Source organism: Pantherophis guttatus, chromosome 5 (assembly GCF_059756535.1).
Source record: "Pantherophis guttatus breed Tessera chromosome 5, ASM5975653v1, whole genome shotgun sequence".
Lineage (NCBI taxonomy): Eukaryota > Metazoa > Chordata > Lepidosauria > Squamata > Colubridae > Pantherophis > Pantherophis guttatus.
Window position 1 is genome coordinate 58,046,698 of NC_142067.1, and position 26,515 is coordinate 58,073,212.

General features: G+C 35.7%; 1 protein-coding gene across 3 annotated transcripts in view; it reads left to right on the top strand.

Annotated features, from left to right (window-relative positions):
- TRAPPC10 (trafficking protein particle complex subunit 10) overlaps positions 1 to 26,515 on the top strand; it is a 64,639-nt gene that overhangs the window by 26,138 nt on the left and 11,986 nt on the right. For all 3 annotated transcript variants that reach the window (XM_034423895.3, XM_060694083.2, XM_034423897.3), the window contains exons 2-19: positions 902 to 983; positions 1,878 to 2,013; positions 5,099 to 5,295; positions 6,275 to 6,470; positions 7,483 to 7,594; positions 7,776 to 8,023; positions 10,152 to 10,298; positions 11,111 to 11,225; positions 13,234 to 13,310; positions 13,842 to 13,933; positions 14,776 to 14,916; positions 16,449 to 16,561; positions 17,348 to 17,862; positions 18,725 to 18,866; positions 22,298 to 22,456; positions 23,594 to 23,823; positions 24,377 to 24,477; positions 24,970 to 25,096. In XM_034423895.3, coding sequence (XP_034279786.1) covers positions 902 to 983; positions 1,878 to 2,013; positions 5,099 to 5,295; positions 6,275 to 6,470; positions 7,483 to 7,594; positions 7,776 to 8,023; positions 10,152 to 10,298; positions 11,111 to 11,225; positions 13,234 to 13,310; positions 13,842 to 13,933; positions 14,776 to 14,916; positions 16,449 to 16,561; positions 17,348 to 17,862; positions 18,725 to 18,866; positions 22,298 to 22,456; positions 23,594 to 23,823; positions 24,377 to 24,477; positions 24,970 to 25,096 — 2,930 coding nt within the window. The remainder of the gene's footprint in view (positions 1 to 901; positions 984 to 1,877; positions 2,014 to 5,098; positions 5,296 to 6,274; positions 6,471 to 7,482; positions 7,595 to 7,775; positions 8,024 to 10,151; positions 10,299 to 11,110; positions 11,226 to 13,233; positions 13,311 to 13,841; positions 13,934 to 14,775; positions 14,917 to 16,448; positions 16,562 to 17,347; positions 17,863 to 18,724; positions 18,867 to 22,297; positions 22,457 to 23,593; positions 23,824 to 24,376; positions 24,478 to 24,969; positions 25,097 to 26,515) is intronic.

Sequence of the window (26,515 nt, forward strand, 5' to 3'; positions counted from 1 at the left end):
ACACTGCAACTGTCATACATATGAACCAATTCCCAAGCATCCAGATTTTGATCACATGACCATGGGGATGCTGCAATGCTTGTAAGTGTGAAAAACAGTCATAAATAACTTTTTAGTGCCATGTTAACCTTGAACAGTCACTAAATGAACTGTTGAAACTCAAGGACTGCCTGTCTTTGTCAGCTTTGGAAGCCATATTAGACAGTCTTCTGTGTTTTTTTGTTTTTGTTTTTGTTTTGTAAATTCAAACAATTTTTCGTGCTGAATGTTGTTCTTCTATTAATTAATTTAGATATAGATGTATTTCTTTACATGGATAAAATGTACAAGCTATCTGTATAGTTTTATTTTCTGGCATTCTTATAAAAGAATTGTCAGAAATCGCATTGAGCTTGCATATAATAAATTCTTTCCTGCTCATATTAGAAGTACTCTCTCTTCTTTCTTCTTTTGTTCTTGTGGGTTACCTTATACCAGCAAAGAGACTATTTCTGACCTATCTATATCAGGGGTCCCCAACCTCTGGGCTGAGGACCAGTACCTGTCTGTGGCCCATTGGGTACCGGGGCACACAAGTGGTGAGGAAGTGCACAAAGCTTTATTTGCACATGTATGGGATTAAGTTGCACACACAAAACTACTGCTTCTGTACTGCCACCACTGCCGCTGGTCCATGGAACCAGAAAGGTTGGGGACTTATGATTATGATTGCATATTTATCTGTAAAAGTTTAATATCTTCTTCATTGAGAAATATAAATGCAGAAACAACTAGTATTTTATCCAAAACAGTGGCCAATGGTTATGCCAGTTCATCAAAATATCTAATACATATAACTTTATTTTAAATAATTTTATTTGAACATGAATAATGTTCAGATTCTGATATTTTTGTCTCTTAGGTGCTGGTGATCAGAGCCTTTTCAGTTCTCTGTATCCAACACTTTCTCAGCAGCTCCCAAAAGAGCCCATGGAATGGAGACGGTAATACATTTTTTTCTTCATTGTTCATATATTTACCGTATGTACCACCAATGTAGAGTAATTTACTGTACAAATAAAGTCTATTCAAACATACAATCAAAACATCAAGCAATAATTTTCTTTATGAAATAACCGTTAAATATTCTTTAATCTCTTGACACTTGTTGAGATAAAACCAAAGCTAAAAAGGAATGCATGTCGCCATATAACTTACTTATACGCTTCGTTGTTGTGTTTAAAATAGATAAGTAGAACTAAAATGAATTCTAGCTTCAATTCAGTAAATCTTCAGATATCATAAGCATATCATGTACAAAAAATGTTATATCTTATTAAATGAAAAAGTTTAACTGAAATAAAGCATGGAGATTTCAAGGCATGTTTCTGTGTTTTGGGAGAAACATTTGAGAATAATAAACAACCGGTGGAGCATTTTGTCTTTCACTACATACTTCTATAAATTTTAGTTTTTTATAACAGAAAATTATATGAAATTATATGAAATGCATGACACTTCATATAAATTATTAAATCTGCATATCCAAACTAAATACCATTTCCTTCTTACCTTTTCTATAAATGTTTATTTGCATGCTGTCTGTTGTTCGTTTAGCTTTGTTTAGTATACATATAGGAGATGAACAGGCTGGAGGGCTGGATTAAATGCATAATCAGTTTGAAGTCATTGTGTAGCCACGCGAGACCAAGTCCAGCCCCACCCGTGAATTTCATTTACCCTTATTTAGCACCAGTTTAGCTTGGACCATTAGTTGCTAAGATTCTTGTGATAGATAGCAAGAATAAACTCTTAATGCTTTGAATGCAACTCCTGTTCCTGTTTATTTGGACCTGACAATGCAGTCAACTAATGTAAGTTTTCTAAATATTATTCAGGTCATATGGACGGGCCCCTAAGATGATCCATTTGGAATCTAATTTTGTACAATTTAAAGAAGAGCTACTACCTAAAGAAGGGAACAAAGCTCTTCTGACATTTCCTTTTCTCCATATTTATTGGACAGAATGTTGTGTAAGTAATCGTATGTGTTCAAAACATAAATCTTACATATTTTGCTGGTTGAAGATATTGTGTATTTGATTTTGTACCTTGCCATATTTATATTGTAAAATAAAACATTAAATTGAGAGACAGTGGAAACATACAGCTATAAAGAAGTACATAGTATAGGTAGTCCTCAACATATGACCACAATTGAGCCCAAAATTTATTTTGCTAAGTGAGCTAAATTTATTAAGTGAGTTTTGCCCTGTTTTATGACTTTTCTTGCCACATTTGTTAAGTGAATCACTGCAGTTACTAAATTAGTAACACCATTGTTAAGTGAATCTGGTTTTCCCATTGACATTTTTATTTTTATTTTTATTATTTTATTTATATGCCGCCCTATCTCCGTAGGACTCAGGGCGGCTCACAACAATAAAATATCCGAATAAAAGCGTGTTAAAATACATGTTAACCTCCCCAGTCCAGGCTGAATAACCATGTCTTTAAGTCGCAGCGGAAGGTGCGGAGGTCAGGGGCCAACCGGAGCCCCAGAGGAAGTTGGTTCCAGAGGGTGGGAGCACCCACAGAGAAAGCTCTGCCTCTAGGGGTTGCCAGTCGACACTGTCTAGCCGATGGCACCCTAAGTAGGCCCTCCCTGTGAGAACGCACCGGGCGATGGGGAGCTGTTGCTGGTTGCAGATGGTCCAACAAATATCCTGGACCTAAGCCATGTAGGGCTTTATAGGTCATCACCAGCACCTTGAATCTCACCCGGAGGGCAACCGGGAACCAATGCAAGTCGCGCAGGAGAGGTGTAATGTGGGCGTATCGGGAACCACCCATCACGACCCATGCGGCTGCATGCTGTACCAGCTGAAGCCTCCGGATGGTCCTCAAGGGCAGCCCTAGGTAGAGAGCATTGCAGTAGTCAATACGGGAGGTGACTAGTAGATGAGTAACTGTGCGTAGGGCATCCCGGTCCAAATAAGGGCACAACTGGCGCACCAGGCGGACCTGGGCAAACGCCCCCCTGGTCACGGCTGTTATATGATCTTCTAAACTCAACCGTGAATCCAGGAGGACACCCAAGTTGCATGCCCTGTCTACCGGGGGTAACACCTCATCCCTTATAGACAAAGATGGAACCTCTAGATTGGACCGGGATGCCAGTACCCACAGCCCCTCGGTCTTGGCAGGGTTGAGCCAAAGCCTGTTTCTCCCCATCCAGACCCGTACTGCCTCCAGGCACTGGGCCATCACGTTGAGGGCATCACTGGGCTGGTTCGGGGTGGATATAAAAAGCTGGGTATCATCAGCGTACTGATGATACCTCACCCTGAAACCACGGATAATCTCACCTAGCGGCTTCATATAAATATAAATATATATATATATATTCATTCAGAAGAGGCGAGAGGACTGACCCCCAGGGTATCCCACAAGTGAGGGGCCTCATGGCCAACCTCTGCTCCCCCGCCAACACCGCTTGCGTACGACCCGAGAGGTAAAAGGAGAACCACTGCAAAACAGTGCCTCCCACTCCTAACTCCTCGAGACGTTGCAGCAAGATACCATGGTCGATGGTATCGAAAGCCACCAAAAGATCTAATAGGACCAGAACAGAGGAATTACCTCTGTCCCGAGCCCTCCAGAGATCATCCACCAGCGCGACCAATACTGTCTCCGTGCTGTAGCTGGGCCTGAAAATTGGTACAGATCGAGGTATTCCGCTTCATCCAGGGCCATCGGGAACTGACGTGCCACCACGCTCTCAACAACCTTTGCAAGAAAGCGAAGGTTGGAGACCGGATGGAAGTTATTCAGAGCAGCTGGATCCAAGGCAGGTTCTTGAGGAGGGGCCTAACCACCGCCTCCTTCAAGGCGGCAGGAAAGCTTCCCTCACTCAATGAAGCAGTTATCACTGCCTGGATCCAGTCACGTGACACCTCCCGAGCCGAATAAACCAGCCAGGAGGGGCACGGGACCAATATACAAGCAATATACATTGCTTGTCAGAAGGTCGCAAAAGGTGATCACATGCTCCTGGGACACTGCAACTATCATAAATATGAGTCAAGCATCCGAATGTAAATCACATGATCATGAGATGGTGCTCTGGTTGTTAATGTGAAAAATGCTCATAAATCAGTTTTTTCTTTTTCTTTTTCTTTAAAAATAATCTTTATTTACATTTATCATTAAAAAAGAAGACAACACACCAGATAAATGACAAACAGAACAACAAAACAAATAACATACATGCCTATAAGTAGTACCTTAATAACTTAATAACTTAATAACTGGGTTTGAGCGTGACACTTATTATCATCAATGGTGGATGTGCCCAGAAGCAGTAAAATTTTGGGGAAAAATAAAAAAGTGGCTTAACGAGATTTTAAACCAAGAGATTGAATGGCGACCAGAGACATGCTTGCTTGGCTCCAAACGGGAAAATATTAAAAAAGATTCATGGTACCTTGCATTACACATTATCACAGCAGCGAGATTAACATATACTCAATTCTGGAAAGATAAAAATACCCCATCAGTGGAAGCAATTATAAAGAAGATTTTGGATTGTGCAGAAGCAGATAAATTGACTAAAAAACTGAAAGATAGAGACCAACCACAAACATGTTTATCTTGGGAAAAACTATATATTTGGCTATCAAAGAGAAAACTATAACCCAAACCAGATTAGGAGTTGTATTTATTGAAAAATTTATATTATACAAGTAAAGTGAGGTCGGATAGACCTAATTGATTTACAAATGTAAATTAGGTTGTTCTGCCTCCCCCGGAATGTAACATAGATATATTGTACCGAAGTCACTTTTTTCAATACCATTGTAACTTCGAACAGACACTAAATGAACTGTTGTAAGTCGAGGACTACTGTAAACATATGGGAAAGGCAATTAAAACAAATGGTTCTTATTTTAATATATTTCTGGTCTGAAAAGATTTTCTTTGTGTAAAAAAGATATTGGCCTTTTTTTCATTCAGCCTGATAATTGTGAATATTTTTGCTCCCAGTATTATCAGAAAAGCAGTTCAAGCTTATTTATCTAGCAAATATAATCTTGTGATTCATCACTTATATCCTTAGGATACAGAAGTATATAAAGCTACTGTAAAAGATGACATCACCAAGTGGCAGAATGTTCTGAAAGTTCATAGTTCAATGGATTGGTTAATTGTTGTAGTTGAGTGTGATGCCAAGAAAAAAAACAAAACAAATATCCTTCCTCGAACGTCTATAGTAGATAAAATACGAAATGATTTCTGTAATAAGCAGAGTGACAGGTAAGATTTTTGATATTGTAACATAGATCTGTGCTAATCATTGCTGAATATGCACTGAAGTCTTTAGAAGCAGTATGTTCTTAGTGTTTCTATCTAAGCCATTAACAGACTAAAATAATGAGGGTTATTTATAAAGGGGATAAAGATTAACTCCTTTATCATGTGAAAAATTAGTTTGGAGATTGCTAATTAATTCCTGCTTTGGGAATGTTTTATCTTTGAAAAGCAGTTTATTAATTATATAAACAAGCAAAATGTAACCATATAACTAAGAAATCATAATTATAATTATCAAATGTAAGCAAATATAGATTGCTTATATTATATTTATAAGAGATATCATTGTAATTGTTCGATTTTTCTGATTTTCTTTTGTTCCATTATGTTATTGTGATACTATTGAATAAATTTATCTACGGTTTTGTAATAAACACATGTATCTGTGTAACACATATTAAGAGTTTTGAATGTAGATTTATAATGTGTGGTGATGTGAATGCATATAACAATTTATTAAACTTGTCTGTTGCATAACTGATTGAGCGATTAAAAAAACCGCCGAACTTTGAATTTGACTTCTTGGGAAATTGTCATGAGAACAGCCAAAAAATAGAATGATTAAATATTTTTTATTATGATGTAAAGATAAGCATCATAAATATTTACATGTACAAAATTTCGATAGAAGTAGCCTCTAATGAGAAAACTGTGCAGAAGAGTTTGATCATGGGGCAGTTATCTGAGAAAGTCACAGCAACATATGACCGATGTGGTGCATTTCTTGAACAAGAAAGAATTCTTAACCTTGATAACTTCAGTAGCAATCTGAAGTTAAAGACATGGGGCAAAAATGGGAAGGTTATTCCTCTGGAAAAGGTGCCAAGTTGGCTCAGGGGCATTTGCCTATAAGAAAAAAGAAACTACGTTCCATTTGATTGTGTAACCTTGACTGAAATATTAATTTATTCACTTACTACAGATGTGTAGTTCTATCTGATCCTTTGAAAGACACTTCCCGCTCTCAGGAATCCTGGAATGCCTTCTTGACAAAACTTAGGACACTTCTTCTCATGTCGTTTACCAAAAACCTAGGCAAATTTGAGGATGACATGAGAACTTTGAGAGAGAAGAGGACAGAACCAGGGTGGAGTTTTTGCGATTATTTTATGGTCCAGGTAAAGTAAAACAGTATGCGGAAAAATAATTATTTAAAGTAATATTTTTACATTGCTTTGCTTTGCTACTCATATAATAATAGAACCTTTTTATGATAAAATATTTTCTTAAAATGACTATAAGCTAAAAATCACGAGCAAAAGCTCTGATTTAGCATTGCTTGTATAAGTAGCCAATCCAAAGGCAATAGCAATAGCACTTAGACTTATATACCACTTTACAGTGCTTTACAACCCTTTCTAAGTGGTTTACAGGGTCAGCATATTGCCCCCAACAATTTGGGTCCTCATTTTACCCACCTCGGAAGGATGGAAGGCTGAGTCAACCTTGAGCCTGGTGCGATTTGAACTGCCAAATTGCAGGCAGCTGGCAGTCAGTAGAAGTAGCCTGCAGTACTGCACTCTAACCACTGCGCCACTGTGGCTCAAACTGGGTTATTTAACAGAGAGCTAATAGACTTCATATTTAAACAATTGATTATGATGTTGCAACAGGTTTTCCTGAAAAATATAAGTTGCTGTTTGATTGTTTTTTGTGTTATAATCCTGATGTCAACATACTGACAGACCCAACCAAAGCAGATACAGTCAAGACGAGCCAATCTCTTAATGCAAAAGTTTATTGAGTACATCATTTCAGCACTGAGGAATGCAAATCCAGATCTAGCTAATTCCCATGCAAACCCACATAATCAAAGTATAGGATTCTCCCTCCCACCATTAGTGCAGGTTACATTGTCCAATTGAGTCACATTGTATTGTTATGAGAAAAACTCTTTGGCAAAACCTGCTGATGTGTCCTTGGCTCTCACGCTCGTCTTCTTGATGTCTGTACCTATATTTCATCTCCCCCTTCACTCCCCCATGGTTCTTTGGCAAGCTGAGAAGCGACAATAGTTGCAACAGCAAAAGAGCACTTTCAGTCTTGACATCTGATAGCTTATGTGCGTGTATCTTTTAAGTGTTATGTATTTGTGTGTGTATGTATAATGTTTTTCATTTGTATTAAAAGGAAGAATTGGCTTTCGTATTTGAAATGCTTCAGCAATTTGAAGATGCTCTGGTGCAATATGATGAACTGGATGCCCTATTTTCTCAATATGTTGTCAATTTTGGTGCTGGTGGTAAGTAGCTAAAAAGTGTATTTCTGTATTTGCTTGATCATTTTTCCTTTGCAACATTTCAGTAAAGGCCATGGGGATTGTTTAAACTTGTTATTGATTTTAAAAAATCCCTGCACATTTTGGAAATATTCACATATTTTCACCTGTTCTGTTCCTTATTGTGTATATTTGCTTGTCATAGATGGGGCAAATTGGTTGACTTTTTTTTGTCAGCCAGTACGAAGCTGGAATGGGTTGGTTCTTCGTAAACCAATAGATATGGAAAAAAGAGAACTGATTCAAAACCAGGAAGCCACTCTATTAGATCTGCGCAGTTACCTTTTTTCCCGTCAATGCACGTTACTAATCTTTCTTCAGAGGCCATGGGAAGTATCTCAGCGAGCACTAGAACTTCTTCATAATTGTGTGCAAGAGCTAAAACTTCTTGAAGTAAGTCTGGGTAATTCCATTCAACTAATAATTAAGGCTTATGTCTGTCATGTTTCATTTGTGATAGGTTATCAAGATGATGTATAATTTCAAATAGGATTGCTAGCAATTTATGTTAACCGTGCAGAAGTTCCAGGAAGCAGATTATAGTTTTGTATAGAAATTGTTTTATACCTCATTTTTATTTGCAATAATTGTCTCTTCATATTTGAACCAACTTGTATCTGATGTCTTGAGACTGGATAAGAAATTAATAGCTTGATAAACTTACATTTTTTCTGAGAAAAACAATGTTGCCCATTAAGTAGTCTACAATAATTGTTTTATAAACAGCCAAATGACTTTTTAAACAATTTATTCAGTCTTTGTTTTACAAAAATAGGTTGTAGCAGTATTTTAGGTGAACTAAGGCAGATAGTGTTGGTCACTTCTTAGGTATGAATATAGGATGAAGTCACTCTACCTCTGGGGAAAAAGTGGAATGAATGTATAAAAATGAAAATACATCTTTTTCTTCTGTGATTTTCTACCATGTTTCTGATAATGTAGTTGGGAATGTGGTAGAATTCATATTTTGGATGCCAGAAAATATAGAATTTTTAAAAAAATGTTTTTTGATACATTAGAAGTTAAAAACACTGTACCTAGGTTTAGAATATGCAATCTGTGCCATTTTAAAAGTTTCTGAATTCCCCCTATCCTGCATCATTCAGTATACTGACTATAGCCGCTAGAAACTGTAATTCAGCAATCTATAATGCCAAAGTTTACTTATTTCTTAAGGCCTAGGGAAAGTATGGATCCAATTCACAATTGGTTCAGAAGTGCTGCATTATTACATTATTTCCATTTTGTTTACAATTAACTTCATAAAGTTGGAAGTTATTTCTGTTCATATAGATTTTTTTAGCTTTACAGTTCTAACTTTGACTGTGATTATCTCCATTTGGAAGAAGTGATAAATTTTAAATCATGGTCCCAGAAACAAATTTTCACTACCTTCTTAATAATGCCTGAATTGGAATCAGATAGAAAAAAAAACATATAAGGTGTCTGATTTACCTGGATAGTAATTTAAAAGAAGTGTTATTAGTAGAGAATAATTTTAAAAAAGAAGAGTACAATAAAGCATGCACTAGGCCCCAAAAGACAGGAGTATAGCCTTTTAACAATGGGGCACTTGTAAATCTACCCCGCATAATTGCAGAAGGTAGAATATTTAGTTGGGTCAGTAAAAATGCATGGAGATATCTTGGAAAGAAGTTTATAGGTAAATCTTTGAATAAGAGTCTGGGGCAGGATTTTAAAGTTCCCACTGGCATAGGATTACATTTTAAATAACAGAATGGAAGCTTTGACACATAGAAGACTCATGTTACCGCTTTTAATTTAACACATGTTTTAAATTAAACATTCGTTTCTGTTCTAGCCCTATCTACTTGTGTGCAGGCCCTACTACTGAAAAGAACCAGAGATTCTCTTGCCACCACTGCTGCTCTCCCCATTTTACCCACTTAATTTGCAATGTATGGGGCTTTAGAAGTACAGCATGAGATTAAAAACGATAATCTTATTAATATCAGTCAATATGGTCTAAGTATTATATTTAAGAGCAAACATTTAAAAATAATTTTTGATAAGTAATTATTTATTTTCTTCTGTTATATTTGCCAGATATTTTGTCAGTTTTTGTCTGTGTAGGACTTTAGCATACTCTTAGAAAATAAGACTTGCTTATTTTTTAGCTGTCAATATCTGATGGCTGGCTGATTTGGTTGAATTTCTTATTCTCTCTCTTAGTTGCGATTGTCTTCTCCCACATCCCTTTTCCTTTTGTTCCTTCCTTCTTGGTGGCATTATGGGTACATAGACTTACAATCTTTCTTGCTTCTGTTTATTTTATTTTTTCAAATATGTTGTGTAATTTTTTATATTTATTTTAAGGAAACTAATTACAACATTATATTTCTGTCTTCTCCAGTTAGCAATCAGTATTTTCTTCTGTACAGTTAGTTTTGTGTTGTGTGAGAGCACATTAAAACCTTTCAAAAATAATTTTTTGTCCTAAGTTATATTCTGTAATAATAAACTTCATACTGATTGATCTCTTAACTGATTTTATTTTAAGGTCTCTGTTCCTCCTGGGGCTTTAGATTGTTGGGTCTTCTTAAGCTGCCTTGAGGTTTTGCAAAGAATAGAAGGTTGTTGTGATCGGTCTCAAATTGATTCTAATGTTTCCCACACAGTTGGATTATGGACTTATGCCACTGAAAAGGTGAGCAGAAGTAGAACTGTGACCAAAAAATCACATTTAAAATAGATTTAGAATAGAAAGTATTTTATAATTTTTGTTAAAATCAAGATATCTTTAATTAAAAATATTCCTCTATAGAACATTTTACTTTTAAAGTATTAAAGTTTTACTGATGTAGTAATATGCTAATATATGGAATAGCAGAATATCTTATTTTCTTCAGACAACATTGTATCATCAGAATGTATTTGGATGGCTATGGTTCAAGCTAGTGTATCTAGCTTCATCTATCCAGTTAGCAACTTGTTTTCTCTATGAAAACTTTCTCTCACACACACAAACACTCTAGCTAGATGATTATATAACAGATTATAAATGCTGAGAGAATTAGTATCATCTCACTCATGCTACTTTATCAATATGGCATTCTTTTCTATACATCATGTGCTGGGTCATTATATAATTATATATCTATGTACAATCCAGTGTGTATGGAAATCCAGTTATGCCAATTATGCAGTTATGCAAATATATATATGTAATTTCCTAATTATCTCTTATAAATATCACTCTTGCAAATTGCTTATATTTATTCTTTTGAAAAAATAAATTAGTTTTTCAAGTTTGCAAAATAAAGTTTTGCACATCTTAGCTTAGTACATTTCAGACAGTTAACTATGTTAAAATATTAAGAGGCAGATTTAAATTTTGTTAGCTTTTATCGAAACTTGTCAGTATCCATCTTCTAAATTTTAACTAAAACTTCTAAGTCTTTTTAAATATACATTATTACCATAAAATGAAGATACTTCATATTTATAATTCTCTTACAGTTGAAATCTTTGGGATACTTATGTGGACTTGTGTCAGAAAAAGGTCCCAATTCAGAAGATCTTAACAGAACAGTTGATCTTTTGGCAGGACTTGGAGCTGAGCGTCCTGAAACAGGTATCAACATATCAGTTTATGAAACAGATTGATGCTTTTCAAGTAATAACTGATATTTAGAATCAGTGGTTGTGCATTTGTTTGGATATGTGCTAGTGACATACTTTTATTCTGTTTAAAATAAACTTGAAAAACTGAAGAGTATAAGATAAAGGAAGGTAGTGTGTTCCTTATATAATAATTCAAATTAACCGTTTGTATTGTCCCAAGAGGGAGGGAAAATTAAGAAACATAGATGTTCACAGTCCATTCAGCAGTCCTTCTTTGGCCCAACAAAGGAACTGAAAGCCAAATCTGATATGAATGTAAAAACCATCTTTAGCTTTCTACCTTATCTAGATCCATTCTAGTCGGGTTTCAGACCCGGGCACAGCACAGAAACGGCATTGGTTGCGTTAGTAGATGATCTCTGGAGGGCTCGGGACAGAGGTTGCTCCTCTGTTCTGGCCCTGTTAGACCTCTCAGCAGCTTTTGATATCATCGACCATGGTATCATGCTGCACCGGTTGGAAGAGTTGGGGATGGGGGGCACCGTTCTACAGTGGTTCTCCTCCTTTCTCTCTGACCGGTTGCAGTTTGTGTTGGCAGGGGGGCAGAGGTCGATCTCGAGGCCTCTCATATGTGGAGTGCCTCAGGGGTTGGTTCTCTCGCCCCTTCTGTTCAACATTTATGTGAAGCCGCTGGGCGAGATCATCCGTGGCTTTGGGGTGAAGTACCACCAGTATGCTGATGACACCCAGCTGTACATCTCCACCCCTGGCCACCCCAACGATGCCCTTGAAGTAATGTCCCGGTGCCTGGAGGCTGTGCGGATCTGGATGGGGAGAAACCGGCTCAAACTCAACCCTTCCAAGACTGAGTGGCTGTGGTTCCCAGCATCCCGATATAGTCAGATGACTCCATCTCTGACTATTGGGGGCGAGTCTTCGGCCCCCTCGGAGAGGGCCCGCAATCTGGGTGTCCTTCTGGATACGCAGCTGTCCTTGGAGGAACATCTGACGGCTGTGGCCAGGGGGACTTTTTGTCAGGTTCGCCTGATACGCCAGTTGCAACCCTTTCTTGATCGGGATGCCCTGCACAGAGTCACTCATGCCCTCGTCACCTCTCGCCTGGACTACTGCAACGCTCTCTACATGGGGCTCCCCTTGAGGAGCACCCGGAGGCTCCAACTGGTCCAGAATGTGGCCGCGCGGGTAGTTATGGGAGCTGCATGGCGCTCCCATATAACACCTCTCCTGCGTGAGCTGCACTGGCTCCCAGTGGTCTTCCGGGTGTGCTTCAAGGTGTTGGTTATCACCTTTAAAGGCATAGGACCTAGATATCTTCGAGACCGCCTGCTGTTACTGACGGCCTCCCATCGACCTGTGCGCTCCCACAGAGAGGGCCTCCTCGGGGTGCCATCAGCCAAACAATGTAGGCTGGTGACCCCCAGGGGGAGGGCCTTCTCTGTGGGGGCACCCACCCTCTGGAACCAACTGCCTCCAGAGATAAGGAGAAGCCGAGACCTCGGTGCCTTCCACCGTGCCCTTAAAACCTTCTTTTTTCAGCAAGCCGGGCCGGCTTAACTTTTTAAAATGTTTTAAATTGGTTTGTTATTGTTTTTAAATTACGGGGCCAAATTTATATATATTCTTTTAATACTATTTTAATGTTTGTAATTTATGTTTTTATTTGGCTGTACACCGCCCTGAGTCCTCAGGGAGAAGGGCGGTATATAAATTGGATATAAAATAAAATAAATAAATACCTGTAATAGCTGGTGACAGGTTTCTATCTTTGCAAATATAGCATGGGTTTTTGTGGCAGAGGTGCTAGTGAACATTCCTCTTTAATGGAGGCTGTAGCATTATAGCTACATCTGAATTTCCTCCAGCCATCAATAATGAGAATTAAAATTGAAATCCTTAGTAGAACACTTAATGCAAAGCTGTGGATGATGCTTTTGAATCTTTTATTCAATTTTATTTCAAATCTTTTATTTCTATTATGTTCTGTTTTGTTTCTGAAGCCAATACAGCACAGTCTCCTTATAAGAAACTCAAAGAAGCTTTATCATCTGTAGAAGCTTTTGAAAAGCATTATTTGGTAAGGATGGTTTATGTATTTATACATTTATATAATATGTTGAGGATGGCTAACTACATAATTATTAGTTAGAATAGTATAGTATTTTTAGATGTGAATTAGCAGTTCAATCACTTTTAGTAAAATGAATATAAAGTGTAAAAATTTGGACATCCAAAATGAAACATCTCGGCTAAGAACATCAATCAAAATACAACCCACCCACCCCATATTATATGAATGAATATTATATGAATATATGAATTCTGGAGTGGAAACTATTTTAATTTTGTAGTCAACTGTTTCATTTCAATATGCTATTGGTAACACTTAGAAAGATGAATAAATAAAAGTGCTCTGTCATTAAAAAGCTTATGACTTTTAAATGGTGACTTGAATAATACCTTAAGTTACAGAATCTTGGAGACCTATTTGCTTAGACCAACTTTAGGAGATCTATTTCCTGAATTTAGCTAAATTAAATCTGATTTTAAAGAAGGATGAGTTGTAACAGTATAGTGTATCCTCAGTCCTTTTGTTTCTTTTCCACAGGATCTTTCTCATGCTACTATTGAAATGTATAAAAATATTGGAAGAAATCGCTCAACAAAGCTTGTTGGAAAGGACCTGGCAGAGTTTTACATGTATATAAACTTATTGGAATTGTTGCATATCATAATATTCTGAAAAGGGTATCTCTAACTACTATGTGCATTTCATCTTTAATCATAAAAGCACACTGCAGTGCTTTTGAATAGCTGGAGAACTGCAACTTCCAGGTTCCCTGCCCATATCTTGGCAAAGGCTAAATATCCCACTGATTACAGGATGGTGCAGCCTTATTAAATCTTAAAAGATAGTATTTTCCAAACCATGTTTTATTCTGCTATTTGTGGCAGCCAGAAATAGCACACATTCTCTATTTGGGGAAAATACTCAATTACTGCCAAACTATGCTGTTCTGACTATTGAACCAGGATACTAGAACAGTGTGTTTGTCACTTAAATATTTTATTAGTTATTGTAATGGACAAAAGGAATCCTATGTATATTAGGGTGTTACACTTTTTATAAAGTTCTTGCTAATAAAATACACTGATCAGTAGTTAAGCTACTGGCTTCTCTGTACAATACAAAGAAAATTATCTTAGATGTAGAATAGGGAATGAGAGTACTTTGTGATTTTGAAACTTCTAATGTTGTATTTGCATGTGAATAAATGTTTAGGGAAGAATTTAATAGACTTTCTTTTTTTGTTTAGTAGCACATAGCCTACCATAAATTGAAAATATTGTTTAGTTATATTCTAATTTTACATGTTTATTGGGAAATTTACTATACTAAATGAATAATTTGCCGCCTATTCATTAGTTGATAGTTGTAATAGATAATAGCTAAAGAAAAGGGTTTACAAATAAAAGTTATATATGAATGCATTTAATGTGTTTTCCTTTCTTCCCTTCCTCTTGGTGATTTTGTTTCTAAGGAAAAAGAAGAGTCCTCAAAAAGCCGAGGTTTATCTTCAAGGCGCATTAAAAACGTATCTTGCTGAAGGATGGACATTGCTTATCACACATACACGAAAGCAATTAGCAGAATGTCAGAAGCACCTTGGGCAAACTGAAAAGTATCCTTTTAAAAAAGATGGATGTGATCTCAGAATCATCTACTCCTTTCGTTCAATCGGAGTAGGTTGATTCATCCTTTTATTTATTTATATCTTATCTATCTTTGCAAACAGCATACTTCAATTCTTCTGCCCGGTGCCCCTTTGGTCATTAAATTATGTTAAATTAGAAAGGGCTGCCAAGGAACCAAGCGAATTCCTGATGGTGTTTTCCAAGCAAAGACGTTTTCCTTTCTTCTGCTTTGTTAACCTGGTGCACTGTAGGAATTATTTAATTTGATGTTGTTGGTTTTTTGGGTTTTTTTTGGTAAAAGAATGCGTATTTGTGCTCGCTTTCCTTGTACATAAAGCTCAACCTCCATTGTTCTCCTCTCCTTTTGTATCAGTAATGGGATTCAAATTTTTTTACTACCGGTTCTGTGGGAGTGGCTTGGTGGATGTGGCATGGCTTGGTGGGCGTGGCTTGGTGGGTGTGGCAGGGGAAGGATACTGTAAAATCTCCATTCCCTCCCCAATCCAGGGGAAGGTTACTGCAAAATCCCCATTTCCTCCCGATCAGCTGGGACTCAGGAGGCAGAGAACAGATGGGGGTGGGGCCAGTCAGAGGTGGTATTTATCGGTTCTCCGAACTACTCAAAATTTCTGCTACCAGTTCTCCAAAACTGGTCAGAACCTGCTGAATACCACCTCTGCTCTGTATGATCTGTCATGAATTAATCCTGTGTCTGCCCAGGCATCACGTGGTACAAAATAAATTTCCCATTCCATTCATGTCATTTTTTGATTTCTAACATGCTGCTTTAAATGGGAATATTTAAAAATAAAAATGTAACTTTGAAAAAGAAAAGATGGATGGGTTGACACACACACACAAACACATAGGTAGTCCTTGTTTACAACCACAATGAGCCCATAATTTCTGTTAATTTCTGAGACATTTGTTAAGTGAATTTTGCCCCATTTTATGACCTTTCTTGCCACAGTTGTTAGGTGAATCACTGCAATTGTTAATTACATGGGTTGTTAGGTGAATCTGGCTTTGCTTACCAGAAGGTTATAAAGGTGAAACATGACCCTGGACACTGCAACAATCATAAATATGAGTCAGTTGCCAATGTGGCAACTGCAAGGGGATGCAGCAAGGGTTGTGTGAAAAATGGACATGAGTCAATTTTTTTCAATGCCATTGTAACTTTGAATGGTTACTAAATGAACTTGTGATAAATTGAGGAGTGTGTGTGTGTGTGTGTGTGTGATCCCTTTCTCTTGCTCCCATTTAATTGCTTTAAATACATATTTTCACATGTTCATATTTGAATCATAGTTTTAAATAAAGCATCAAGAATACTGGGTGATATAGAAAAAAACGTTTTTTGCACTATTTCAGCGTAAAATCACTACTGAACTACTAAAGTTATTGCATTATAATCTTTTTAGTATTTCTGCTGAATGGAAGATAAAAGAATTAACTGATTTTTTTATCAAGACTTGTATATACATTCTTTTCCCATCCTTCCTTATCTTTGTGCCAGTTATCTTCAGACAAGCAGTCTTTTAGCTGGTGATAATAACTTAACTGAAGAAGAGCGGAAACATTTTTGCCAAGAAATATTAGATTTTGCCAAACAACCCTCAGAAACAGAAGGTAAGATTTGAGGAAATCTTATTGTCAAACTTCAAACAAACTACATTTAAAGCTATCAACTTCATTCAGTGAATGTCAATTAATTTTCTCAAGATTCTTAGTTGTGCCTGCCTTTTATTTTGGTTGATTACAAGTAATTTCAGGGCAGTTTAGTTTTAAATTCTATGTAGATCCCTCAATTATATCACATTTACAAAATATAATAATTCAGTTTTAGATTTTATGTTTTTAGAGCAGCAAGTTTCTAGTCTTTACAGTAGAAAAATACAGTTGAAGTATATGAGTAATATTTTTTGAAACCACAGAAGCCAGAAAAGTGAATGAATACATTTTCAAATAGGTTTAACTCAAAACTTTATACCTTCCTTATTCTAAAACATACTAGAATAAAATTATAAATGGCAAAATAGTTTGCATACAGCAAGAGAAAAAAATTTTTTTTCATAATATATTTACTTTTCTGAATATTCATCCCCTATTTTAATTTAGTTAACCTAAAGCTACTATCTATTTTACGTGTTTAATTCAGCAAAACGTAGGGTTAAAAATATTTTAGGTGTACTTAATATTTTGTTCCAAACTGCAAGGCTTTAATTAAAATTGTTTTGGGTTTGAGGATCAATGAGGTAATGTATATTTATTGAGTTAAAAATATTTAAATGATTAAACTAAGAAATTACTTTTCCCTTAAGGTTATTATAATTAGATAAATGGAAATGTTGTTTTCAGTAGAACTGATCCTGCCGACATAAAGTACCATAAATCCCATTTATATTTTATTCCCAGGGCAGAAAGTTATGCTTTCCATGCATTCCTTCGCACAGTTGAAGAATCTACATTTTGATCCTCCTAATGCTGTGGTTCATGTGGGTGGAACTCTATCTATTGAACTGACCCTGGTAAATCTGATGCCTGTCTCAGTGAATGTGGATCACATTGCTATTAATGTCCATTTCAGCATTGAAAAAAATAGCTACCGGAAGACAGCTGAATGGCTTACGAAGCACAAGACTTCCAATGGTATTATCAACTTTCCAAATGAAATTGTAGGGGTTTCTCTTTCAAGAAGTGGCTTACAAGGGCTGGAATTGTATGAAATGTACGAGAGAAGTCCTTCGGATAATTCTTTGAACACAACAGGGATCATCTGCAAAAATGTGCATATGCTGTTACGAAGGCAGGAGAGCAGCTCTTCACTGGAAATACCTATAGGGCTGACTCTGGAGGATGGGGCCCACGTATTAAAATGTAGCAATTTAATACTGGAACCAGGGATCAATAAAATAACTTTCAGAACCCAGGTATGTTTTATACTTTTGCCAAACAGAAATGTGAACAAATGGAATGTTTTTGACTCACTTATTTAACTGGCTTCTTTTTATCTCGTTTTAGGACTTGCATAGAGAATAGATAGTATTTTAGCTCATACTTATGCAGAAACATTGAGAGTTCCAAACAGTTCACAAGCTTTTACGTACCACTGTACTGTATACATAAAAACATTGACAAATGCAAGAAAGAAATACAAACAAAAAGAGAGAAGAAAAAAACAAAAAGCAAAGCAAACCCAAAACTCAGTTTGAAATCGATGAATATGAAACAAAAAAACACCCCATTCTCAAAACTGAAAATTCTCATGATATTGAGGGGCCTGGTATGAAGCCCATCAAATAATAATTGGTCATAGGTGAAAATTTAATTGTCAGTGGCCAATTCAAACATGTATGTACATGAAATAGCACAATTCCTAATGCCATGAATTTATTTGTGTAAAGTAGAGCTGCACTGTGGAGTGCAATATGTGACTGTCTGGCCTATATATACGTTTCCTACTACATATAACAGATCACACTTAGTTGAACTCAGTATTCACAGGGTGGAATGGATAGAAGCAGCAACTAGATATTATTCCTGTTTAAATTAATGTGAGTTCAAATTATTTACTATAAAAGTGCATCTGAAGCTGTGTTAGGTCTTTTTGCTCTGTTCATTAAAAATATAGAATATACCAGTGGTTATATGGATACCTCTTTGAGGATGAAAAATGCATTCTATTTTGTGTAATTATATGCTGACCAGATATTAAATCTCTTGCTTTGTACGAATAGCCTTCAGTTAAACATTAAGAATTTTAATATATAAATACTTCAAATGTTCTCATAGGGCAAAGAACCTGGAACATATACACTCAGGCAGTTATGCATTTCGGTGGGCAAAATGCAATTTGCCCTACTTCATATTTATCCAATTGTGCAGTATGATATCTATTCTCAGGAGCCACAGCTAAAAGTGGAACCATGTACTGGTAAGTAAATAATTAGAAGTTGTACTTTGTTATTATTTCTTATAGTTCTAAAATTATTTCTCAAACAAAAAAGCCGCAAACTAACTTGCAGCTATCTTCCATTAATCTTTTAATCCATTAAAAAAAATGTATTTGGACCAAATGTAGTTTGATTGTTCCTAAGTGATAGCTTACATATATTTTAAGATGTTACTATCTGTTTTGGGAATTTATTTATTTAAACCTTGAAAATGGTTACTAATGATTACAATATTTAAGGAGCTTCAGTGTTGAGAAAAAGTTTGTGAATTCTTTATATTTGTGAATGCTCCATTAATAGCAGTTTAAATCTCAGATTTTATTAGTAGTCACAATACTACATGATTGCAGATAGTTCTAACGAGTTTACAAACCTTTCCTTACTGCAGTATGTAATTATTGCTTTAAAGTCAAAAGTAAATATCATAGCTTGATGAGTCCAGGGGAACTGTCAAATGAACTTCACTGCCCATGTAATGGCACTAAATATTTTTTTAAAATGTGTATCTGTTGCAATATATGAAAATATCATAAAAATATGGAACATAATAGAATGAGTTCCTGGCACTGCCTTCATTCCCTATGTTTATTGTGAAGGTTTAAGCTGTTTCTAATGGATGAAAATACTCAGCACCTTGTTCATCTAAAATGAGATGTTCTTCAAATAAACCCTTGTAAAGCGGTTTGCTTGAGATCTTTCATAGATAATTAAATGAAGGTGAAACACTCGTGATAGATTATTTGATAGAAAACAGGATATTTGAGAGCAGCATTTTATTATTTTATGAATACTGAGCTAATGCCCATATGTGTAATAGAGTTGATATTCCGGGGTGGTATTCATAACATGGAAAATGATTTGGTATTGCTGGATAATTGGTCAAAAATGTGAAAACTGCAGTTTATTGTTTCTAAATGTATGATCATGCACTTGGAAGAAAAAGAATCCTCTGGTAGGGTACAGTATTGGGCGTACAGTGGTAGAACAACAGAAGAAAAGAATTTAAGTGCGCTCATAGCAAGTGACTGTAAAATGAGTAAACAGTGTAACCAGGCAGCTGTGAAGGCAAACAAAATTTTAGGATGCAACATTAGAGAGATCACTAGCAAAAAAAAGGAGGTCATAATCCCGCTGCATAGGGTATTAGTCAGAGCCCATTTGGAATATTGTGGCCAGTTCTAGATACCTAAAACTTTAAAGGGCAGACTCAATGGACCACTAGGTCTTTTTCTGCCATCAATTTTCTGTTTCTACAGAGAATTTGTGATTTGATTCACTGAAACATTTTGGTAAATAATATTTATTACCTTTGTGATGGTCCCAATATAACAGAATTAATGGTGCTTTCTTTATGTGTGTTCTCTTTGTCCCTTTTGTGAGTCTCTGTTTTAGCTAAGCTGTTAATTCAGCAGTTATTGGACACACTTTTTGGAGTGTTTGATGTACACTGTCAAATTTCCCTGAGGAGACGATAGATAGATAGATAGATAGATAGATAGATAGATAGATAGATAGATAGATACAGTTGCAAGAAAAAGTATGTGAACCCCTTGGGATTACGTGGAGTTTTGCATGAATTGGTCATAAAATGTGCTCTGAACTTCATCTAAGTCACAACAATAGAAAAACACAGTCTGCTTAAAATAATACTACACAAACATTAGATGTTGCCATGGTTTAATGGAACATAACATGTAAACATTCACAGTGCAGGGAGGAAAAAGTATGTGAACCTTTGGACTTAATAACTGGTTGACCCTCCTTTGGCAGCAGTAACCTCAACCAAACGTTTCCTGTAGTTGCAGATCAGACCTGCACAATGATCTGGAGTAATTTTGGACCACTCCTCTTCACAAAACTGTTTCAGTGTAGCAATATTCTTGGGATGTCTGGTGTGAATCGTTCTCTTAAGGTCATGCCACAGCATTTCAATTGGGTTGAGGTCAGGACTCTGACTGGGCCACTCCAGAAGGCGTATTCTGTGCTGTTGAAGCCATTTTTTTGTTGAATTACTTGTATGCTTTGGGTCATTGTTCTGTTGCATCACCCATCCTCTGCGGAGCTTCAGTTGGCGGACAGATGATCGTACATTTTCCTGCAAAATGTCTTGATAAACTCTGGAATTCATTTTCCCATCAATGACAACAATCCGTCCAGACCCTGAGGCAGCAAAGCAGCCCCAAACCCTGATGCTCCCTCTGCCATGTTTTACAGTGGGGATGAAGTTTTGATGTTGGTGTGCTGTGCCTTTTTTTCTCCACACATAGTGTTGTGTGTTCTTCCCAAACAACTCAATTTTGGTTTCATCTGTCCACAGTATATTTTGCCAGTAGTGCTGTGGAACTCCAGGTGCTCTTTTGCAAACTTGCTGCAATATTTTTTTTGGACAGCAATGGCTTCCTCCGTGGTGTCTTCCCATGTACTCCATTCTTGTTTAATGTTTTCCTTATTGTAGATGTGTCAACAAAAATGTTAGCATGTGCCAGAGATTTCTGTAGGTCTTTAGCTGACCTAGGATTCTTCTTTACCTCATGAAGCATTCTGCGCTGTGCTCTTGCAGTAATTTTTACAGGACAACCACGCCTAGGGAGAGTAGCAACAGTGCTAAACTTTCTCCATTTGTAGAAGTCTGTCTTACCGTGGACACATGAACATCAAAGCTTTTGGAGATACTTTTGTAACCCTTTCCAGCTTCATGCAAGTCAACAATTCTTGATCGTAGGTCTTCTGAGAGCTCCTTTCTGCGAGGCATGGTTCACATCAGACAGTGCTTTTTGAAACCAGTAAACCCAAAACAGGTGTGTGTTTTTAAAGGGCAGGACAGCTGTCAGCAACACATCCAATATCATCACACTGATTGGAGTCAAGGTTGGCTCACTCCTGGCTCCAATTAGCTCTTGGAGAAGTCATTAGACTAGCGGCTCACATACTTTTTCCTCCCTGCACTGTGAATGTTTACATGTTATGTTCAATTACACCATGACAACATCTAATGTTTGTGTAGTATTATTTTAAGCAGACTGTGTTTTTCTATTATTGTGACTTAGATGAAGTTCAGAGCACATTTTATGACCAATTCATGCAAAACTCCACGTAATCCCAAGGGGTTCACATACTTTTTCTTGCAACTGTAGATAGATAGATAGATAGATAGATAGATAGATAGATAGATAGATAGATAGATAGATATGGACGGACGGACGGTTGGATGATAGGTCTTTCTGAGCTCTTACAGGCACAGTATCACATCTTTAAATGTTTATATGTGATAAAAATTAGGGTTAGGGTTAGGATTAGGCAATTAGATACACTAAAACAGATCTTGTGCAGTTGATTCAGAAATATCCAAATTATATTGTGCAAGCAATGATTCCTTTGCCATACCCCTTATTATCAACTCATTATTCTCCAGATAGCCTTTTGGCTGGCATTCCTCAGAAGGTAAAATTTACAGTGACTACTGGCCACTATACTATAAAGAGTGGAGATGCACTACAACTAAGTAATGCTGATGCCATGCCTGTCGTGTACCATCCTGAAAGCAAAGCTGTGATTTATTCAAACACTCAAGGTATTTAGTTTTTTTATTACACTCAAGATATTCAGTTTTGTTGCATTTTAATCCTATGGTAAAAGAGATTCCACATTATAAACATTCAATGAAATTGTAGATGTTAACACATAACACCACATAACATAATTATGATTTGATATAATATGTATATAGTCGCTCCATGAATGAGATGGATAATTTCCAAATTTGATACATACATTTATAAAAATAGAGTCAAATCTATTTCTGAAGTTTTACTTCTCCTTTCTCCTTTGTTGTTTAAAACACAGGGAAATAGCATTAAAAACAACATTAAGCCTTAGAACTCATCCACACATCTGTTGCTGTTGCCAATTAATGAGGATGTGTTTTCACAATGAATTATCCATCTTAGTGCCAACATGTCTCTGAAGTAGATTTGGTGATCTAGCAGGCAACTAGAGTTTTTCATAGGAAAACAAAATAAACCTCCTCGATTGAATTTGAAAGTCAACTTCTGCAAGGCATAAGAACATGCATAGAATGCACAACCATAAAAAGTTTAAGAAATAATTTTGTATTAATATAGTAATTTTATGTACATGCACATGCATATATACATTATGCATGTATGTATCTAAAAATACTATATTAATACAAAACTGATTTATACCAAATCATAATAATAATTTATACCAAATCATAAGCAACCAAGCAACCATTATTAAAACATTTGGATTATGTGCCTGCAAAATAATACAACACACATGCAGCTTATATATAACCTTAATTTTCTCATAACAATAATTTAGAAAAACTTTGCTCAGCTATTTTTCTGACTAACAAGGAATTTAAGTTCTATTTTATTTTGAGTACTTAACTCCCACTTCAGCCCATCCAATCTAAAGTAATAGAATTTGGGGCATGGCTGATCACTAGTGTGGAGCTGGCTAGGTTGGAAAACACTTATCTCCTTCTGTCTCCTTTCCCCCTTGAAACAGTTGCATTGCTCAGAACAAATAAAATAAACTGAAACACATGCTTTACTTCATGCTTGGAACATTCAAAACAAATACTTGGAGGTCAAAACAGGGTTTGCTTATATGTTACAAACTGAATAATTTGTTAATTCAGATATAAATTATAGTCTCTAATTTATATTTCATACAATTGTAGAAAAGGTATCAGAAGCATCATTAACTGTTCAGTCATCTGAAAAAATCACAAGCATCAGTTTACCAATGATTCCTGCTTATCATGTGATTACCTTTGAACTTGAAGTTTTATACTCGCCATCATTCCCAATATGTATGATGGAAAATGAGAATCTATCAAGTAAAGAGTGTAGGAAAAAAGGCAAAGAGAAAGAAACGTCTTACAATAGCATGGCTACAATTGACCAAAAGGTAAAAAATTATGAATAAAGTTAATATTTAAATTAACTAAAAAATTCAGATGTCAATATCATATTACAATATACTTCTATATTAAATAGTTCTATATTAAAAGTCTGCTGTACTGATTTTTTGATCCCTGGAGATGTTTTGCTCATTTTACAATGTTTCTGTATTGTTCTGCATTATTTTTGTTAAATATATAAACATCAATTCCTGAGAGAGTTTGAGTATATTTTCAAGCTTGCTATTCCAACTAGCTTGCTTAAAAACAGTTGTTTTGTGCATTTGATGCAGAGGTGAAAGAATTGCAAGACAATAAATCTGTAATAAATAAATTCAGGGTTCTTGATTGGAATGGAATGGAATGGAATGGAATGGAATGGAATGGAATGGAATGGAATGGAATGGATTGGATGTGCTGTGCTGTGCTATGCTATGCTATGCTATGCTATGCGCGTCACTTATTCTTCCATGCCCAAAATTGAAAAATGTAGCAACTATTTGTATTTAAATAGAAATTTTAAACAATATATCAAATGATTTTATTATATATTTCATATAGGTAACCATTGATTGTCCATGGTCAATCTACTCCACTATTATTTCACTTACCTTCAGTGTACCTTTTAAAGCCAAGCATTCGTTATTATCAGCAGGCATAAGGTAACTTATTCAAAATTCTCATTTTCTATTCCATCATAAAAGCTTTTCTTATCAAAACTATAAATTATGTAGTTTGAATGAGCAGGAAGGTTTGAAAATACTTTTTAATCCCAAAGCTACATTTGGGTCCTTTTATGTTTTAAGCTATAACCCCAAACCTACAACCTTCCTTGGGAGAAAGCTGTGTTGAATTCAGTTTGACTCTTCTAAGTACAGTAGATATGTATAGAATTGTACTGTCAATTGTGTGGTGGGATTTTTTTACCATTGAAACGAGACCTTTGCTTAAAACATCATTTAAATTTAGTGTTAAGGTATAATCTAATGTAAATTAGCACGTTTTTCTCATTTTTTTAAACTATTGTTTTCATTTGGTTAATTCTGCTGCAAGGATATACATGCATGCACCCACACACAGTTAAATTGTATATAGCAATAACTCTTTATAATACTTTCTTATTTTAAATTTAATTTAATTTTTTCTTATTTTAGGAAATATATACAAGTTTGTGTGCAGAACATGTCAGAAATCTGTTTTCAGTTCTCTGACAATAATCTCAAAAGTTCTGACATTTACAAAGATTTAGGTCTTCAACCTCTAAATCCGAAAGCTGAACAGGTAATTATTTTACATGTATTTCTTGTAATAACAAAAAACATAGATTTGAACTACAACTCAGTTTCACTAATTTTTTTTTTAATTTTAAAAAGCAAAACTTTATTCATTCTTAAAAGAAAAACATTTAAAACATACAAAGACTTGATTAAGTTAAAAGTTAACTTATCAAGAAACAAATTTGCATATACATGTACAGTAATCAACTTCAACTACTAACTAATTATATATATACAGATATACAAACCTACAGTGACATATTTCATTTTCTATCTATCTGACAGTGCATTTTCCTTTACTTATAATAATTTCATCTAATTTTCATCTCAACCCATTTGGCCTCCTTTGATTTATCCACTGGTACCATCTATTCCATATTCTAAAGTATTTTGAGTCCTCCTTATCTTGTAACTCTAAAGTTAATTTGTCCATTTCTGCGCATGTGTATATCTTTTTTATTAACTCCTGATCAGTTGGCAATCTATTTGTTTTCCAAAGTTGTGCTACTGCTAGTCTGGCCGCCGTTATTATGTGAAGTATTAAGTATTTTGTATCATTCCTAATGTTCTTTTTAATCATACCTAATAGAAAGATTTCGGGTTCTAATTCAATTTCACAATCTGTTATTTCTGCTATCCATATTTTAATCTTGTTCCAATATTTTTTAATTTCTGGGCAGAGCCACCAAGCATGATAAAAAGTTCCCTGTGCTTTTTTACACTTCCAGCAAGTCGGATTTACGTTTGGGTACATTTTTGCTAATCGTGCGGGGGCCAGATACCATCGATACCACATTTTATAATGATTTTCTTTGTAGGCTACCGATTTTGTCATGGCATAGTTATTTTCCCACACTCTTTCCCATTCTTCTAATTGTATGCTGTGACCGATGTTCCTCGCCCAGGCTATCATCTGCCCTTTAACCAATTTTTCTGCCAAATCGTATTTGAGTAGATATTTGTAAATTTTTGAAATTAGCTTCCCTTCTTTGGATTCTAATAATTTGTCTAATCGATTTTGTTTTATCTCTATTCCTCCCTCCTCCTGATCCTTCCTATATCTTATCTTTATTTGTGAGTATGGCCACCAGTCTATTGCTATTCCTTGTTCCTTTAATTCTTCTCTAGTTTTCAAATTCCCCTGTCTATCTAGTTTTTCTCTGTATCTTAGTATTTTATGTTTAGATAATATATTAGGATGGGTTATTGCTTCTATCGTTGATAGCCAGCCAGGAATTTTCATGTAGTGTTTGTGCCGAATTTGTTGCCATGTATTAATTAAAGATTTTCTAATAGTATGATTATTAAAGTGTTTATATATTTTATTCCCTGTGTTCCAAATAAAGGCATGCCAACCTTTCATCAAGTCGTGTCCCTCCAAATTTAACAACCTTTGGTTATCCAAAGTTATCCATTCCTTAAT